Below are 18026 nucleotides of genomic sequence, written 5' to 3'. Positions count from 1 at the left end.
AGGAAACTAAGGAGAGGCCCTGACGTCACTCTTTGTGAAGCTATTTAAAGTGAAGCCGGAAGTTGGCGTTGCTCATGGCGTTGCTCCGCCTATCGGGCCAGCTCTCCTCTCTTGTTCACATTTCTCGCAAAACCACGCCGCGCTGCGCGCAACCTTGCTGCTCGGACCCGCGCGCTCCGCAGCAATACTAAACAATCGTTGGCACGTTAGCATGATTCCGCCAAGGAGGGCAAAATTTCCCGCGGATATTCCTTCGTCCGTTCCCATTGCCGTGGCGCGGTACATTGCGTACAACGTTGAACGCGCGTTCATTTCACAAACTTTAGTTCCTCCTGTCCCACCTGGCCACAGCAACATCCGGGAGAGCACGGTCCAGATAACGCAGCGCATCAAAACACGGAGACCAACGCAAACCTGCCCGCACGGCGCCTTTGCCACGGTACGAAAGCTACGGAGCAACACGTGTGGGCGCACAGAACCAAAACAGAGCCGCCATTGTGGCCCGAAAAGCGTGGCCCCTACGACAAAGAAATAAAAGATCAACAAAAAAAAGAGGAAAACCTAATACGTCACTTCCTTCACATTTTTTCCTAGCGTGCGGATGTGCGGACGAGGTAGGGCTACTAGTTTCCTTCCTCCATGGGTGTAGCTATCGTAGTGTAGGTATAGAGGCTAGAAGGTTATATAACCTTCTAGCCTCTATAGTGTAGGTAAAAAACTATCCCTATTATCTATCCACTTTTCCACATAAATCTCATATGTAAAAAGCCACAAAATTGTAAAATCACACCTAACAAAATTATTTTATAATTTTAAACTATTTGCCATTATTTGAGTGCTACTTATTTATTGTGAATCACGGTGGCCGTGTCATGAGCTAGTGTACGTGTCGCAGGATGGCGCGACCGGCGGCGTCAAGATGGCTGCGCTCATCCAGGTAGTCGCTCGCCAAGCTCAGTTAACTTTTGCCCGTAGCTACCTTGCTGACGAAGCATTCCGCGATTGCCTTGGTCGACTGCAGAGGACAATCGGTCATGTCACGTGCAAGGACGTTAATTTGGACGAAAAGCTTCTGCATGCACTGTCGAAGTCTACCAACGGCGGCAGCGCAGCACCTGTTACGTATATCTCCCTCTACGAGAGCCGGGCATTTAGCATGAGTATCTTTATCATACGGCGCGGGGAGCGTATACCGCTGCACGATCACCCCGGGATGTTTGGTGTTCTCAAAGTGCTACACGGGTCCGGAACTATATGCAGTTACAGCGCACAGAGGCCGCACAGCGGTGACGAAGCAGTGCTCGAAGCGCAGCGCCATCCGGATCTGACCGTGGCCCCGGACAGTGCGCCCTGCTGCCTGACGCCGAGCGAACGCAATTTGCACGAGATCCGGGCCCTGGACGGGCCGCTCGCTTTCCTCGACATTCTCGCACCGCCGTACGACGGCGTCGAGCGTGACTGCCACTACTACAGCGTGACTTTGCCGCCTGCAGACGAGACAACTTCTGCCGTGCGCCTGCGTCGGGTGCCGCCGCCGCGCGATTTTTGGTGCAACTCGGCGCCCTATCGTGGACCTCCCATCGGCCCCCAACTATAAGCTACACAGTAAATAGGGACTTGAGTGTCGGGCTGTGCCTCCTCACGAGTGGAATAGACCGCGCATCGTTTTGGTGCGAGATGGCGTGTCTGTCGGTTGCGGCGTTGCTCACACGGACGTGCACGCCTCGACTCTCTGTGTGAGCCGTGGTGGTGGAATCGAAGCGAGTACCTTTCGGCATGCCGCAGCAACGCCCGCCCCTCCTTATTCACCGAGTCCTTCGCCCTGTGCTCGCATCTAGTACAGACATGGCCTCCTTTACGGAACATTGCACACGAACTTTTTTAGCTCCTTTTATTTAGCGGTCATTGCACTGCACGGGCTTTCTTTCATATGAATTATGTCGCCGCAGCATCTGTATGCTATGCGCTACCGCGGTGCAGACCTTTATAGCTAGTAGCATTTCAGTTGTAAAATAACCGTATAGTTTTACAGGTTGCTTTGACCTTCTTTCGCCATGGGGAACCATTTTCGGTAGGTCCCGAGCTCTGTTTGGCGAAAGTGTTCTGTGATCTGTTAGTGTTTGAAGCCTCACTGTACATTCAGTTAGGTTACCAGTATTTAACCGTAAGTTAGCTCTGATCTCTTTAATTTGTACGGTCGAGAACTTAACCACTCGTTCATTGCCAATTTGGTACTATTAAGGTCAGATCCAGCAGGCAAACTTCTTTTGATTTTCGATTTTTCTTGCTACCTTTAGAAAGCAGAAGTCGTTAGCGTTTTTCTTGGTTGTGGAAGAGGCGCCTCCAGTACTTTCATTCCATGCTCAGGTAAAAACATGAAGCTTCATTTGCATTCTTTTTTTTTTTTTTTTGGTCTGGCACGACGGCTAGCGAGCTACTTGACATCCGTTGCCTTGATTTAATAAAACAGTTTGAAAACTGAGGGTTGCAATTGTAGCACAAGGCCAGCTACATGGCTGGACAGTTAGTGCGACCATGAAAGGTGGCACACCGACGAGACGCCACGCCATACAGGCGCCGCTGTATGCTTGTGTGGCACATTCATTCACTTCTACAGTAAAGCTAGATGCAGTTGCACCGACTCATCCAACTATGTGTGATTTATGTTGTGCTTAATGAACCCAACACAGTTGTTTGCAGCTATTTAGAGACTAGATGACTGATAGTAATCAAACAAGGGATGACTTGTCTTCGTTGGGGCTTTGACAAAGATAAGTCTGCTTGTCAAAACATTGGCCCGAGACATCCCTTGTTTGAACACTGTTGATCAGTTGTGCGTAATGATTCTAGTGAACACTGCAAGTCATTCTAGAAATAGAAAAAGCCACTACACACAGGACAAGCACACTGATGAAGGTAAACCTTTGTTGAACTTAAACATAGCACAAATGCATGATTTTGACTTACAAATCATTGGTAAATATTCAGCATCAGGGCTGAAGTGTGCAAGTGGGTTTCTCATGTGTCCACAATGTGCCTCAACTGGAATCTTTTCCTCTTCTCCAGGATCCTTTGAAGGGAAGAATTGTGCGATTTGAAGTAGTGAATGCTTTGGGAAATTGTGCAACTGTAATTTCGGGATAAAGCGTCTTCAGTGTTTACTCAAAGGCACTATAGAGGCACATTTCACAAACATGTAATCGCAGGAACTGTCAGAACTGTTTAGGTCAAAGGGTGGTGCTGTTTCCTACTTGCTGGAGCTGGGAGCTTCTTGTAGAAGGTTGTTTGTGAAATACAGGATTTGCCTTGTTTCTGTGCAGTGACATCATGCACACCTACACTTTTTCCAAATTAGATGATTTGTGGATGAAATCACAGGCATAGTTTGTGCATAACTGTTTACTGTCCCTCTACTAAGGCAGCCATAAAAATGTGTGCAAACAATCTATCGGAAGACTTAGTTCTGCAAAATGCTGCCACATTTTCCCTCTGACACCCTGTCTTGTCCTTATACAAATTCATATTACATTAGCACTGCTGGTATCAAATGCTTCACATAAATTGTAATATTGCACAGTAGGCTTATTTATAATTTCAGTTCGCCCATTTTTTTTTACCTTGACATTAGAGGATAAAAAGGACAGGAGTGAGGATTTGTGTAGTCTTGCCCAATTTGCATATGTATTACTTTGATGCAGGAATATCATAAGAAGCCAACAAACATTGACACTAAGGACAACATAGGGGAAATTACTTGTGTGTAATAAATGAAGTAAAGAAACAATGAATTAATGGAAATGAAAGTGGATGAAAAAACAACTTGCTGTAGGTGAGGAATGATCCCACAATCTTCGCATTTCGCATGTGATGCTCTACCAATTGAGTTAACGCGGCGCCGTTTCCCCGTCCACTTTCTTGGGTATTCATGTTTCCTAGTAGAACCCTGAGAGTGTTAGCCAGCGCCACCACTCTTAGACCTTCACGGCAGATGTAGAACATCCTTTCTGCCGCAGGCGTCACGAGAACGTGATCTCTTTGGGTGAAGGCAACCGGTCAATAAACCCATGCATGCTACCTGAAGGTATCAATGTTGCCAGATTGTGTTCTCAGTCACACTGCTGTTCTAATGAGATACTTTCCCTAGTGGCACTATCAGTTATTTCCTTTAATATGTACACTAACTTTAGCAGTCTCAAGAACTTTGTTACCTCGGCTTCCTTGCTCGTAACAGCACTGACGTGACATTTTTTGTGCTATATAAAGGTCCAAATCTTATTAAAAAAATACTGGCAAGCATTAGAGCCCCATAAATAATTTACTGTAATACTTGTTTCCACGACCCAGTTTTGCTTTTGATACCCAAGCTCTTATGAGCTACGTAATCATGCCTACAACTTTATTACTTGCTGGCAAATTGCGCTGCATCATGAAGTCAGAATAATATGATGAACCAGCATTTTGAGACCAACCTTAATATAAAATTTAATTCCTTTGCCTTCATACTTGTGAAATAGCATCCTTTTACAATCGAGAAGCATGTTATACGAGATTCTACAGCTTGAAAAATATGTGCCAGCAGTCTTTTAAGGGGTGTGCTGTATAAAGTTTACGGAAAGCATTTTTTGAAGTGCTTGCCAACTGCAGATCAACTGCAGGAATACAAAATGTACTGCTGTAGTCTAGTTTACTGCTTTACTTGGGCAAACCTGAACAGCTGTTGCTGCAGTGTAGAAATGTCATGTAAGCAAATTTTAAAATGTTTTTTTTTTGTCAATGTTGCTATACACTAGCACAATTGTATTTTTTTACACTTGCTTCAAGAACACCCAAAGGAAATGTTATATAGCACATGCAGACACTAGGCGATAAGCATTTCCCAAGAAAACAGCGCAGAAATACAACTTACTTGGGTCACGAAAAAAAAAATTTCCAAATAAAAACATGGTCTCCAATTCACACTGTGAAGGTGGTTGAACAGCGAAGTTGTAAACGACTAGTGCGATTACCCATTGCAACATATGTTGAAATTATTCATGTGGCGACATTCACATGTACTTTACCTAATTAGCAGCCCAAGACATTTCGATGGCCTGCGACTTGGCCTGTGCTGCTACTTCGTACACCTAAAAACAGTGGACTAGAGACAAGAAATTCACTTCGCCTTCTATGCATGCTGCTCTTCAGAAGTCCTCAGTATATGTGGCCTTCCCATAGCACAGTCATAACACAGATCAATTGCTAGGCGGGTTCTTCTACGTACGAAAGTGTAGTTACATCACTCCCGGCTTCATGTGCTATAGTCAAGCTGCCGTTGCCATGTCAGCTTGTGCAACAGTAGTCTTTACTGAGAAACTTATGCAGGGAGCAATATGTGCTTTGCATTCCATAGTGCAGGAGTGCCTTATCAATTATGTGGTTCGGATGCTTCTTTTCAGCTTGTTCTTTATGTATGCCTTTCTGTATGTTGTATGAGTGATTCCAAAGAATTGTATGCACTGTTTGCTTCACTTCGCTGAGTGCTTGTAGCCTCTGCCTTACGGCGACATGGGCCATTGCATTTGGGGTGCATGAGCCATTGATGATGACAGTTTTCTGTCGACATTGCGCCACAAAGAAATACTTGGATCCTGGCCATAGACAGCTTCACTGTAAAACACCATCTCTGAACTTGAACTAAGATTCAGGAACCCTAATTACTCAGTGAAGACAATTAAGTCGAAGTGAACAACCTGGTGCCAGTCTTTAAAACTCGACGTTTAACCTCGAGTTCTCTGAAAGTACACTAACGGGGAAGTTTGAATCCACAAAATTGTAGTTTGAGACCGCAAAGGAAACCTACACAGATTTCTTTGAAAGAAAAAGCTTGTCTTGTACTCTAACAGTCTTGTCTGCATTCTAGAATGGCACAGAGCCTCTTCAAACAGTAGTGGGCGCACACACTCCAATAGTCAGGAACTGTAGCAATTCATTTGCATCTGTAGTGACACTCTGTGTCGTTGCAGCTCCCTTTACGTTTTCTCATTGGCACTGCTAAATCAGCTTACAATGAAGTCCCAACAGTGCAACACATTACTCGTAGCCTTGCACAGCCATGATGAATGCCAAAGAATGCAAAGGCACACATCCTGCCCATTAATGTGATCATCAAGGGCCAGCAACTATTATGCACTGGCTCACAGAAAACAAGGGGAAACCACTGCTGCTTTAGGAAACAGCTCCCTACCTTTAAGTATTAAGTATAACTTAAAGCACCACCCATAAAGTAAGTGCAAAACATATCTCGTAATTGGTGGTTGTTGCTTTAAATATGGCACATACCCTCGAGGGGGGTTTGGCCAAAATTCTCTGTGGCAGTAACACAAAATGACCATCTTCCTGGTTAATGGCGTAAATCTCAGTTTGTGTATTGCCTATGTCTTTGACCGGAAGACGGCGGCAATACCTCCATTTGTGCCTTCATTTCCTTCATACCCTCCCTCAAGGGAAGCTATAAACAATTTTCGGCACTGACACACGAGGATACCACACAGTGATTCAACTGATCTGTACGTCTTGAAAGACCACCTTATGAGCATAGGCTCACAAGAGCCAATACGACTGACACCGCAGTATTATTGCAATAAGCACCTTTACCTTCATATACATGCCAAAGTTCCGGAGAGAAATGGGTGATAGGTCTTTTTTTTATTGCACTGCCACACCAGAAAAATGTGCCATAATTCTAGTGAACATTTGCACCTTTCTTCAAGGAAAGTCAACTTATTTGAAATCTTGCAATAAGCTGTTTGATGAAGATTTTGAGAAAAAAAGAATAACTGCATAGAGCTTGGCAGCTTTTAACAGTGACAGCAGTCATGCCAATTTTCCAGTATAAACATAAGCGCTGAGAACAAACAAAAAATGCATAACTAGTATGGGAAATTAACATTGCAGTTTATTACAATAAATATAACTAATCTGCTCAACCATCCTACTCGAGCACCGTATCAAGTAAAATGAAGCATTTTAATCTAAAACAATGTCATTTGACACAGGCTTTTTGCATGGACAAGTAAAGTTGCAAGCGCTGGATTAGACAGCAGCCTGCATTGCCAGCTGCATGAGTTTTTATTCACAAGGATGGAGAACATTCCAAACATGTCTTCACAGTGGCTTCATTACTTGCTGAATGCTGAGCGACTTGCATCACAAGGTGTTGCATTTGTAGCACTAGCAACACTTGCCATAAGAGAGGCCAAAAGTTCTAGGAGACTTTTGCAAAGACACACTGGCTCTGGCAAAAGCAAGTGCTCACAAGGCAGCTGTTGTTTCCAAGAAATGCCCACTGAGCTCATCCTCTGGCATACAAGCACTGAAAAAAGCAGAAGCGATGCTACCTAGCATCGCTGCAGCGTACCCACGGAAACGGGATGCCATACAAGGCCAAGAGGAGTCGAGACTCAGTGAATCATGAAGTCCTCGTGCGCACAATTTTATCCGAAAACTGCTCTTTATACCCCCCTTCATCACATCTGGGTACAAGCAGACATCGCTTGGCAGCCACCTTTACCCAGGGCCTGGCCCTAGGTGGCGCCCCCTGACTGCCTCAGCCACGGAAATGTTGCTCGGCACAGCGCGAGCACTGTCTCTCGTTTAATGGGCATCGGCACAGAAGAAACAGCGTCTGCCGCCGCCGCCGCACACAGTGGTGTCACTCTGTATACTCCCACCAGTCCCGCTCATAACCCTCATGCACATGCTCCAGCAGGACCCGCCGCCGGCTCTCGCAGTACCTGCAGCACAAGAGCAAAAGTAAAACGCGTTTCACACAAGCTTACTTAAAGAGAAACCTCGTGCATTTAGCATGTATCCACTTCAAGGCACAGTACACAGTCAAGGAGAATCCCTGACAGAGGTGCCATGGAACCTGATGTACACACTGCACCGATAGGAAAGGGAATACTTAAGTATGAACCCCATGCAAGCAATTTTACACGCGACAGTAACAAGTGACGCGATGGAGATGGCTGTCACGTTCGCTCGTCTCCTACAAGTTGTACCCCATGCGAGCGACGACTTCGAGCGACGTCTCCCCAGTGTTGCCGGTATGAGGGCGGCAATATAGGCGCCGAAACTAGCGTGACGCGTGGTTTATTAGCTTAAGTTGATGTGTTTTACTGTAAAAAGCAGCATAAAATATTTCTGGAAGTCTTGCAGTAGGTTCTTATCCTTGCACGTATAAAAATTAAATCGTTTGCTCGTTCCCTGCGACAATCGGAAGTACTTGAGTTATGTACATCCAGTTACGGCTTCGCGCTATTGGCTAGTCGCTCATAGCACTTCCGGGCGACGAGCGACGAATTCTAGATTTGCAGAACCGAGCGATCGCGTGACAAGACCAAGCGATCTGTTCACGCAACGGCCCGATCTGTCGCTCGAAGCCGTCGCTGTCGCACACAAAATCGCGCTCATGGGGTTTAGCCTTTAATCCCAGTATAAATGTCTTTCCCGGAAAAGTGTAAGTCAGAACCTCACTTATTGCTGTTTGCTAAATAGGGTCTGGGTGCGAGCTAGCTGGTACAATACCTCCATGGTGAACAACGCTAGAGACACACGGACGAGAGACAAATCACAAGGACGGGCGCTGGTCCTTGTGTTCTTCTCTTGCGCGTGTGTATCTAGCTCTGTTTCACTATGAAGCTATTTGCAAGAATGGTTCTTCAATCTCACTTGGCCCCATGGAACTAAACTGTGGGGTTTAAGGGGAGATGGTTCTCAAAAAATATGGTTCTTTATTTCTTCACCTGGGACTTTGAAAATTTGGCCAATAGTGGAGCTCGTGACGTTGATTTTAGAACTTTAATAGTTCCCAAGTTGCAAAATCTGCAAAAATAAAGTGTAGAGATTTTTAAAGGCAACAAACTGTCTTTGAATATCGAATCGAGTATTGAATGTGTATGTAGTATTAAAAAGTTGCAAAACGAGGTAACAATAGCTTTATTACCCATTTAAAAATAATATTGGATTTTACAAGGCAGCTTCAGGTTAAAGAGGCACTCATTATAGGTAATGCAGTCAGGTAATGTCAGGTAATGCTCTCAATCAGGTAATGCACTTGTTACAGATTATCATGAAGGAAAATTAACTGCTCAACATGTTCAGAAAGTAAGCACTCTCTATGCATTGTGACAACATTTCCACCAGTAGAAAAGACTTTTTCACTAAGAACTGAAGTGGCAGGGATGGCCAAGTACTTCTGGGTGAGTGTACTTCAAAGTGGGCACTTGAAATGGCCAATGGACTGCCACCACTCACAAGGATCATTGCCCCTTTCCAGAAGAGGCTTTTCCGCATAGTCTCCCCCTCAGGGCAGATGCCAAATGTGTCTTCTCCTTGTTCATCACTAGATCGTCAAAAGCATTCTATACACTGGATGCCACCAGTGGACACGAAGTCGACGCTGGCACTGCAGCGTCCCCACTGAGTTCCACGTCAGCTGCCTGGAGCTCCTCTGTCACAAGGTCTTTCAGCCAAATCATCTGACCAGATGCCTGATGAACTGTGGCCTTAAAGCGCAAATCAAGAAACATGGCGAGGCTGGCCACTTCGTCAAATTCGCACTCTGCAAAACGAGTCTTGATGCATTTTGCAAGATTGTTAGCAAACCCTGAGTTGCCTTTGCAACCTTCGAGGCAATGCAGCATTCCAAAAATAATTGGAATTTCGCATGACAAGGAGGGGTACTTCTCAGCACTTAAAGAGACACTAAAGGCAAATACTAAGTCGATGTGGACTGTTTAAATACCATTCCAGAAACCTCGCAATGTTTGTTTCATGCCAAGAAAATACTTAGTTTACGAGAAAATTGCATCTGAAGGGTCCGAATACCTTTTTCAAAATTCAAATCTCCTGCCACCCAACATGGGGAGTGATGACGTTGGGTACGCCAGCACTACCTTTTGCTGCCGTGGGTGAGTAAGACGGCGCTACCGAGCCAAGACAGAGCGGCGGATTCGCCGCTGCAGCTGTTTTTTGGTCAAGTTGAGTAGACCGTTCGGGCATCCCGCGACATCACATGGAAGTTGAATTATCTGTTACTTGCAGTTCGTGCGAGTTTAGAGAGCCAGCAAAACCAGTGCAACACTGTGCGATAACTACTGAAACGCAAAAGCGTGGGCGGCGCCGAGTCGAGAGAAAACAAAACCATTCGACCACCCGCGTCAATGTGAAGGGTAACTTCAATGAGTTCTGTTTTCTAAAAATGAAATAGAACTGGACAAGTAGCACTTTATTTCGTCTTATACTACAATACAAGGTTGTTTTGTGCAGCAAGTGGTTGTGTACTAATGATAGAATGTAACTGAGGAGTGCTTTCATCAACAGGCAAGTACTTGAATGTCCCGCTGGAGTCTCTAATCATGTCCTGCATTTACCTCAATTTCTCTATTATTAAGGCTCTGTTCGCGATAATATTGACGCCTTAGAGATTCTTGAGCACTAACCTATCACTTCAGCTTGACTTTAGTGTCCCTTTGAAATCACAGTTGTGTCAAATAAGGGCTTCAGTGCCTCTACAAACCCCACTGTATCTCTCCACTCTGCAGAGTTAAAGGTATCTATGCTTGCGTCTGAAGCGGTGAGCTCAAGTGTGATGGACTCTGAGTTCAAGGAGCCTTGAGAGCATGAGGTACTAACTGTTTCATCTTGTGTCAACATCCTGCCCAACATAGAGCACGTCCGTGCTCAACTGCCTCTGCAGATCGTTCAGTCTTTTCTGCGCACTAGCGCTATGCTTGTGGTGTCCTACAATCGCTTTCACCTTCTTGGAGAGTCTGTTGATTGTCGGAGTACACGACATTGCATTGCCGATCGCCAGCTGCAGAGTGTGCGCAAAGCAGGCTTGCTGAAGCCATGGCAGTCTCCTGACAGCCTCTCGGATATTGCAGCCGTTGTCCGTCGCAATGTACTTTATGCAGTCGATTGTATCTCCCAGTCGACGCATAGCTGCTCCAATGAGGCAGCTATGTTCACGTCCATGTGACTCTCTGGCATATGTTGCATGTTCAAAGTGAACTTTTTCGCCTCGCACTTCAGTGTAAGAAAATGACATGTGAGGCTTATAAAGCCCTCGTTGGCATGTGACGTCCAGATGTCACTCGTAAAAACGAGAGTGCTTGTTCCTTGTTCAAGTGCTTTTCGCAGATCATGTCGTACCTTTGCTCTTGTTTCGTCGCACAGGCGCGGAACGACAAGCACATGCAATAATTTTGTTCAAGGTGGCAGACTGTAGCACGGTGCAGCTGCTTTGTTCATCAGTGCTTTGAACCCCTAGTTTTCTACAAAGCTGCAAGGGAGAACATCTAAGGCGACCATTTCTGCCACTTTCTGGTAAAGTGTGTTTCCTTTCTTCTGAGACAATGGCTGCTGTCTCTGCTGTAGTATATCATCCAGCATTGGTTGATTCTTCAAGACTAACGGGGACCTACACGGGGCGAAACCTGATCGGTAGGCTGGGCTTCGAAATAGGAGACGTCGACCGGTACGAGGACGTACCGGCGGGAATTAGGAAAACCTTTAATGTGAAGCCTATACCGAAGAACATGGATCCCAGGCTCCACGAAGGCAGAAGGAAAGCTAGGGCCGAATACATAGAAAAGACAGTGGCTAGAGAAGAGAACACTCTCTTCACGGACGCGAGCATAAGTTTAATAGGAAGCGAGGCTAAGGCCATCGCGGTAGTAATGAACAAGGAGGAAAAGCTTGTCTCGTGCGTCTCGGCCGAGATACGGAGCGTAGCTGAAGCCGAGGAAATCACCGTGGCGCTGGCGGCGATGCAAGGATATAGGGAGAATAAATCGCTAAATATTCTCACAGACTCGAAAGAGACTTGTCGCAACTACATGAGGGGCAGAATATGCAAAACTGCCCTTAGGATCCTCAGAGGGGGTAACCCCTCGGAGGGGGCGAAAATCAAACACAATCTGATCTGGATACCTGGACACGAGGGCATAAGGGGTAACGAGGCGGCGGACGGTCTAGCTCGAGCTAATAGATTCCGGGCTGGGCAGCAGCAGGAGTACCGCGCTAGTTACGCCGGGATCCTCAGTGACAGTTATTCGGAATTACTGCAACACTACAGGGGGACTAGATTCAAGTACCCACCGCCCCATAAAGCGCTGACGAAGGAGGAAGCAACGGGCTGGCGTAGGCTCCAGACAAACACCTTCCCCAACATTTTCATATTCAACAAGATGTTCCCAACGCAGTATAGGGACACCTGCCCCTGGTGCGGGGCTACACCCACACTCTATCACATAACTTGGGAGTGCGAACGAAACGACGCATTCCGCGATCATAAACCCCCGAGTGCGGAGCATTGGGAGAGCCGGCTCGTCAGCTGCGAACTCGCCGTCCAAAGAAGGATGGTGGAGCACGCTAGGGACGCGGCCAATCTCAGTGGAGCCCTGGACTGAGGGACCACCCGTGCTGAAGAGGCTTCCCTTCGACGAGAAGGCAGCGTGCAGAAGAGAAGACCTCGATCCGCGAGAATTCCATTTTATAATTCAATAAATGTTTTTCTCTCTCTCTCTCTCAACGGCGCGTTTGCAGCGTCGTCTTTTTTTGTACTCTTCCATCAACAAAGGGTGCTGTTTCATGTGATTCTGAAGAGTAGTGGTTGTTTCCGTCGGCATTTGAAGAACATGTTCGCACAACTTGCACTGAGCTGTCGACAGCGAGTTTTCTGTAGTACTGCCAAAATAGACTTCTTCCGGCTTTCTTTTCTTGCTTGCTTGGTAGCTCATCATGCGCAGTTGATGCCATTCTTAGAGAACCCGCTTGAGTGACGGCTGTATCAGCACTTATATACAGTAGACTCTCAATAAACGGAACTACAAGGGACCAAAAAAATTTGTTCCATTTAACAGGAGTTCCGTTTACTGAGAGAGATGTGCAAAAGGGCAGATTTATGTGTGCGCACTCTTAATACCATTTTATGAAACTTTAAGCACTAGAAGGTGAATGTACCTGATAAGTTTTTCAGAAAGGAAGAAAACTGCAAGAGGTTTTGGTACAGCACTCGCAAAGTTTATTTGGCAACAATTAGTCACTGTGAACTAAACAATGCACCAATTTTGCTTTGTTTGAGTCCTTGGAACTGTACCTTCAGGACTGTTTTTTCCACGGCACTTAAGCTTTGGACAAACATTTCAGATCCTGGTTCCTTCCAAAAAAAATTTGAGATACTGCACATCTGATTCTACTCCTTGAAGTGTGGTAGGCTCCACGGTAGCTACCCCTTCAAATTCCTATTCTGGCTCACTTTCTTCATCATCACACACCTCAGCAACAATGCTCTCCACTGTGTTTTCAGGGCAAGTCACAGCATCACCATTGATGTGCACATACTCATCAAAGTCCAGATGGATTTCCTTTAAAGCACACTGCTCTACCACTTCCTGCCTTTCAAGGGCATCTTCACCGTCACATTCAGGCAAATCCTGCAAGTCGGATGCCTGGTCACTCGAAAAAAATCCCGCGTGCCTAAAACAGTTTGCTATAGTATTAGCAGTCAGCTGCCTCCAGGCATCGGCAATAATATGAATGGCGCCAAGAATGTCCACCTTGTACTCCTTATTCTGGTTCATACACACCAGCATCCTCTGCAGGAGACCCTTGCGGAAGCGGGCTTTCAGGGCTTGAATAACTCCCTGATCCATGGGCTGCAACAGTGCCGTGGTGTTGGTCGGGAGGAACTCCAACTGAATCGACTTCAGTCCTGTTACAGTCCCGTGTCCAGGGCAGTTATCAAAAAGGAAAAGTACTTTCCTCTTCTGCCGCCAAAATCGCGCATCCTCGGTGTGCAGCCATTTGTTGAAGAGAGCTTGCGTCATCCACGCTTTTGAGTTTGACTGGTAAGTTACGGGCACATTAGTTATGCCCTTAAAACAACGAGAGTTTTTCGATTTCCCGATCACAAGCAGCTTCAACTTGTCGCTGCCTGACATGTTTGCTCCTACAAGAACAGTCAGCCTTTCTTTGCTCAGTTTGCCACCTATGCATTTCTCACCTTTGAAAGCCATCGATTTCGTTGGCAGGAGCTTAAAAAAAGCGCGGTTTCATCTACGTTGTAGATGTCATCGTCCTTGAATTGATGCATAATCTCCGGAAGCCACACTGCGCACCATTCGCGACACGCTGCCGCATCAGCTGCTGCGGCTTCTCCCGCAATGGTGCGAAGAACGAGGCCATTTCTGTCTTTAAACCTTGTCAGCCAGCCCTCACTGCACACGAAGTCTGTTACCACGAGTTGAAGGACAAACTCTTCTGCCTTGGCACGGATTAGTGGTCCGTTGATGGTAATGTTCTGGCTCCGGGCTCTCCTAAGCCACAACACGAGACACTTCTCTAGTTCTTCGTGGTCGCCTTGTCGCAGACGCTTCCTCTGGGGCCCGAATCGCGAACTTTCGAAGACATCCAGTAGCTTCTCCTTGTCGTGAAGGATCCTGGTTAAGCTGCTTTTTGGGACGCCGTGCTTCGTTGCGAGCGCAGACTTCGTGTAAGAGCCACTTTCAAAGTCAAGAATAATGTACATCTTCTTTTCTAATGTAAGCGCATGGTGTGCACACTTCTGTGCCGCCATTGAAACAACAGAGGCTAGGCCTCAACTTCGTGAGAGCTTACAAGCCACCGATGTTAGAAAACACCAACGTGGCAATGAAGCACGAATGGCACCACGACGGCACGAACGAGGCGGCGCGGGCTAAGCCCTGTAACCTAGGCAACTTGAACTGATGAACAACTAGAATAAGAACTGCACTAACACAACACAAGAACTGCTCATTCGTTGCGCAAACACGGCTGACTGACTACCAACCAGGTGAGACTTACGACTGAAAACAAGAAACCGCTGGAACCGGAAAAAACTGACAATGGGTCTGCCAAGAAGTTTCATTTTCGGTTCCGTTTACACGGTGACGCGGAAATTTTAGTTCCGATTACCGAAAGTTTTTTCACGTTATGTGAATACAAAGCCAACCAAACTACAGGCGACTGTTCCGTTTAAGCGGCAATTCCGTTTAAGCGATTTCCATTTATCGAGATTCTACTGTAGTTGCAAATAGCGCAGTGGCGAAGTTAGCGTGGTTTGCGTTTGCCTCACAGAGCAGCAGCACATAGCAAAGAGCCGGTGACCACCTTAGAAATGCGGGAACACAAGGCGGGAGTTGTCGATGGTGATGCAATGTTCTCCTCGGACATATATTCTTCTTTTTAATTTCCAAACATCTAAAAATTGTCCCGATAATATTTTCAACATACATATTTTATTTCGTACACTTACAGAGCTTGAACGTACATGAGATATTGTTATGAAAGAGCCCTGGAATAAAGCTTAATAAAAAAGAAATCGAAACTGATCATGTCTTATGGGTGTGATGCAGATAGACTGAAACAGAGCATACAGATAATGAGCGGATCATACGAAGTTCTCAGTGAATAAACATGTTCTTAGGAGAATGCAGAACAAGCATATAATTCGTTACTTGCTCAATTATTTGCAGTTTGTCCAAATATTCGCCATTTCTACTGTTATTCGGCCCTCCTCGAATATTCGTAAATTTCTGAGTAAGCATTTCTCGAATCGAACGCGCTTCGAATAAGGAAAATATTCTATTTCTATCCTAAATTTCAAATATTCACACACCCTTAGTTTTAGCTTATCAAAAGTTTTTCACAATACATCATGCTGTAATTCATTTTGCTGCATATTGTAAAGTGCAGGAAACTATAGAAAATGTGTGCATAACACATTACATATTCAGCAAAAGTTCAAGACTATATTTTTATATCTTATGTTCCCATTATAAGCATATAAGTTTTCTTTTTTTAAATTTTTGTAAGGGGCATCAACATTTTAGACAAATACTTGCACTCTACATTGTCTGAAGACGCTTTGTGCAAAATTTCATTAACCAACAATATTAAGTGTACAAAAGTTTGCGCGCTAGTTTTCAAAACTGCCTGAAAATGCAAATTGAGAAAAAACACATTTGAAAGTTGTAAACACCTGTATTCTTGAAAATACAACCAGAATTTCATGAAAATTGTTGAAACCATATAACAATGCACGTGTTACACAGCCAGTACATTTAGAATTGTCCAGCTCCATATGTTGTCCCTCCCGTCCATATGCTGGTCCTTCCCAGTCCTTGACAGTGGAGTCCTCAAGGCATGCTCTTTTCACCATGCGACAATGATGATCCCGTGCCTCAGCTGAGCAGACATTTTCTTAACTTTCCTTTGGTCATGCAAGCTACCTAATGTGACAAGCTCTTCAGGTGGACTGATCACAGAACTGATCAGCTGCAGTCAATGGTAACCTCACTAGAGTATCACGTGATTTAAATGGCTAGTAGAGAAGTGAAAAACCGGCTACGAAACAGGTATTTCTTTATTCGGCAGAAATACGAAACTTGAAGGTGCCTCATCTGCAAGAATGAGGCTTTCACAACAACCTCTCCAAACAAACTGCAATGGTGGACAATGCCGAGGTTCCAAGAGGCGGGCGTTCAAAGATTGCTGACATGCACGTAAATTTGTGGTTTTGAGACCCACCACGACTGATTCAGATTGATCTTTCACCAATTTCTTGTTTGGATTCAGCCTTGACTTTTGGGGAAATAACAGTTGAATGACCAAGGATAATTTGACAAGTACTAACTAAAAACTCAGAAATTTCACAAAAAACATGATTTTTCAAGGAGTTTTCAAGGAACTATACAGTGTGTTATAGAATATGCCGTAATTTCGTCTACTAGGGGTTCTTTAATGTGCACCCAAGGCACGATATATGAATGCTTTTGCATTTTGTGCACATCACAATGCACTCAGGAATCGAACCTCCAATCTTGTCCTCAACAGTGCAATGCCATAGCCCCTGAGCAAACTATATTTCAGAGCAGGTACAAAGAGCGCTGGCTCTGAACAGAAATCTGGTGTTTCCTTTCATATCGGTACATCATGAACCCACTAGTGCCTACTGTGGGAATCCTTATGTTGAAGCCTCACGTCTCCTCTGATGGGCTAAGCACGAAACGTGCAAGCACTGCTAGCACCACTGAGCGAATCACACAGAATACTGCCAACACCAACCAGGTCCCTTTAATAATCATCAGTCTATTTTATGTCCACTGCAGAACAAAGGCTTCTCCTAGCAATCTCCAATTCCCCCTATCTTGTGCCAGCTGACATCATCTTATTCCTTCAAATTTTCTCATTTTGGAGTTGGAAATGAAATTGAACATGTGTTTCAAGTTTTGTTCATGCAAAAAAAAATTTTTTTCCCAGTTATTTAGTCAATTTGCACTTGCGTTTGTGGGGATGCGTGACTCTCACGCCTCACCTGAGATCTAGTTTTCCCGCATGGCTCGTCTCCTGCAGGGCGGCTTCGCCCGCTGCGTGGCCTGGCGCCCGCGGCGGTCGTGTGGTACAAGCGCGGTGCGAGAGATGGCGCGAGCGTCGCGCCGCTGCGGGGTTACTCGGGCGCCGGGTGACAAGGCGCTCGGTCTCTCTTGGGGGGTTCGGGAAGCAAGCGTGCCGCACGTGAAGCGACCCTCTTCCCCGGCGGGTCGGCGCGCGGCGACCCATGCTTCTGCGAGACCGCCTCGCGTGGCCGCCTTCGAACGCGCCACGATTCGCGTGACCATACACGCGAAGGACCAGGCGTTGGGATCCAGCATGGGGCGAACATATTCGCTCGCTTCCGGTCGCGGTGAGTCAGACTTCTAGATTTGTCGCGCGCCCATCGGCATGTTTTGTGGATAGCAACTCGGCTAGCAGGCATTGATTTATGAAAGGTGCAATAAATGCCCTTGTGATTGTTTGCACTACTGTGTTGTCGTTCCTTTGTCCCAAGAGTACGGGTGTGAGAGACCCCGCCATCTGGCGCCCAACGTGGGGCTCTTGGGGCATCGGACGATAGTTTTAACAGTTTGCTTCGTTCGAGACCTTTGTTTGAACCGAAGCGTAGGCCTAGCGTGAATTTTGAT

At 45.9% G+C, this 18026-nt stretch overlaps 2 protein-coding genes across 3 annotated transcripts in view; one reads left to right on the top strand and one right to left on the bottom strand.

The window, feature by feature from the left end:
* The first annotated feature begins 889 nt into the window (after positions 1-889).
* LOC142575270 (2-aminoethanethiol dioxygenase) lies at positions 890-2482 on the top strand. The gene has a single exon (XM_075684486.1). It carries the CDS (start codon positions 920-922, stop codon positions 1595-1597), a length of 678 nt encoding a protein of 225 aa, XP_075540601.1. The 5' UTR covers positions 890-919; the 3' UTR covers positions 1598-2482.
* A 4183-nt stretch (positions 2483-6665) lies between these two features.
* ari-1 (E3 ubiquitin-protein ligase ariadne-1) overlaps positions 6666-18026 on the bottom strand; it is a 44300-nt gene continuing 32939 nt past the window's right edge. For both annotated transcript variants that reach the window (XM_075684484.1, XM_075684485.1), the window contains exon 10: positions 6666-7772. In XM_075684484.1, the coding sequence (XP_075540599.1) occupies positions 7691-7772 (82 nt within the window). In that variant the 3' untranslated portion in view covers positions 6666-7690. The remainder of the gene's footprint in view (positions 7773-18026) is intronic.

Source organism: Dermacentor variabilis, chromosome 3, assembly GCF_050947875.1.
Source record: "Dermacentor variabilis isolate Ectoservices chromosome 3, ASM5094787v1, whole genome shotgun sequence".
In the NCBI taxonomy this organism is placed as follows: Eukaryota; Metazoa; Arthropoda; class Arachnida; order Ixodida; family Ixodidae; genus Dermacentor; species Dermacentor variabilis.
This window is presented reverse-complemented; position numbering and strand designations above follow the sequence as displayed.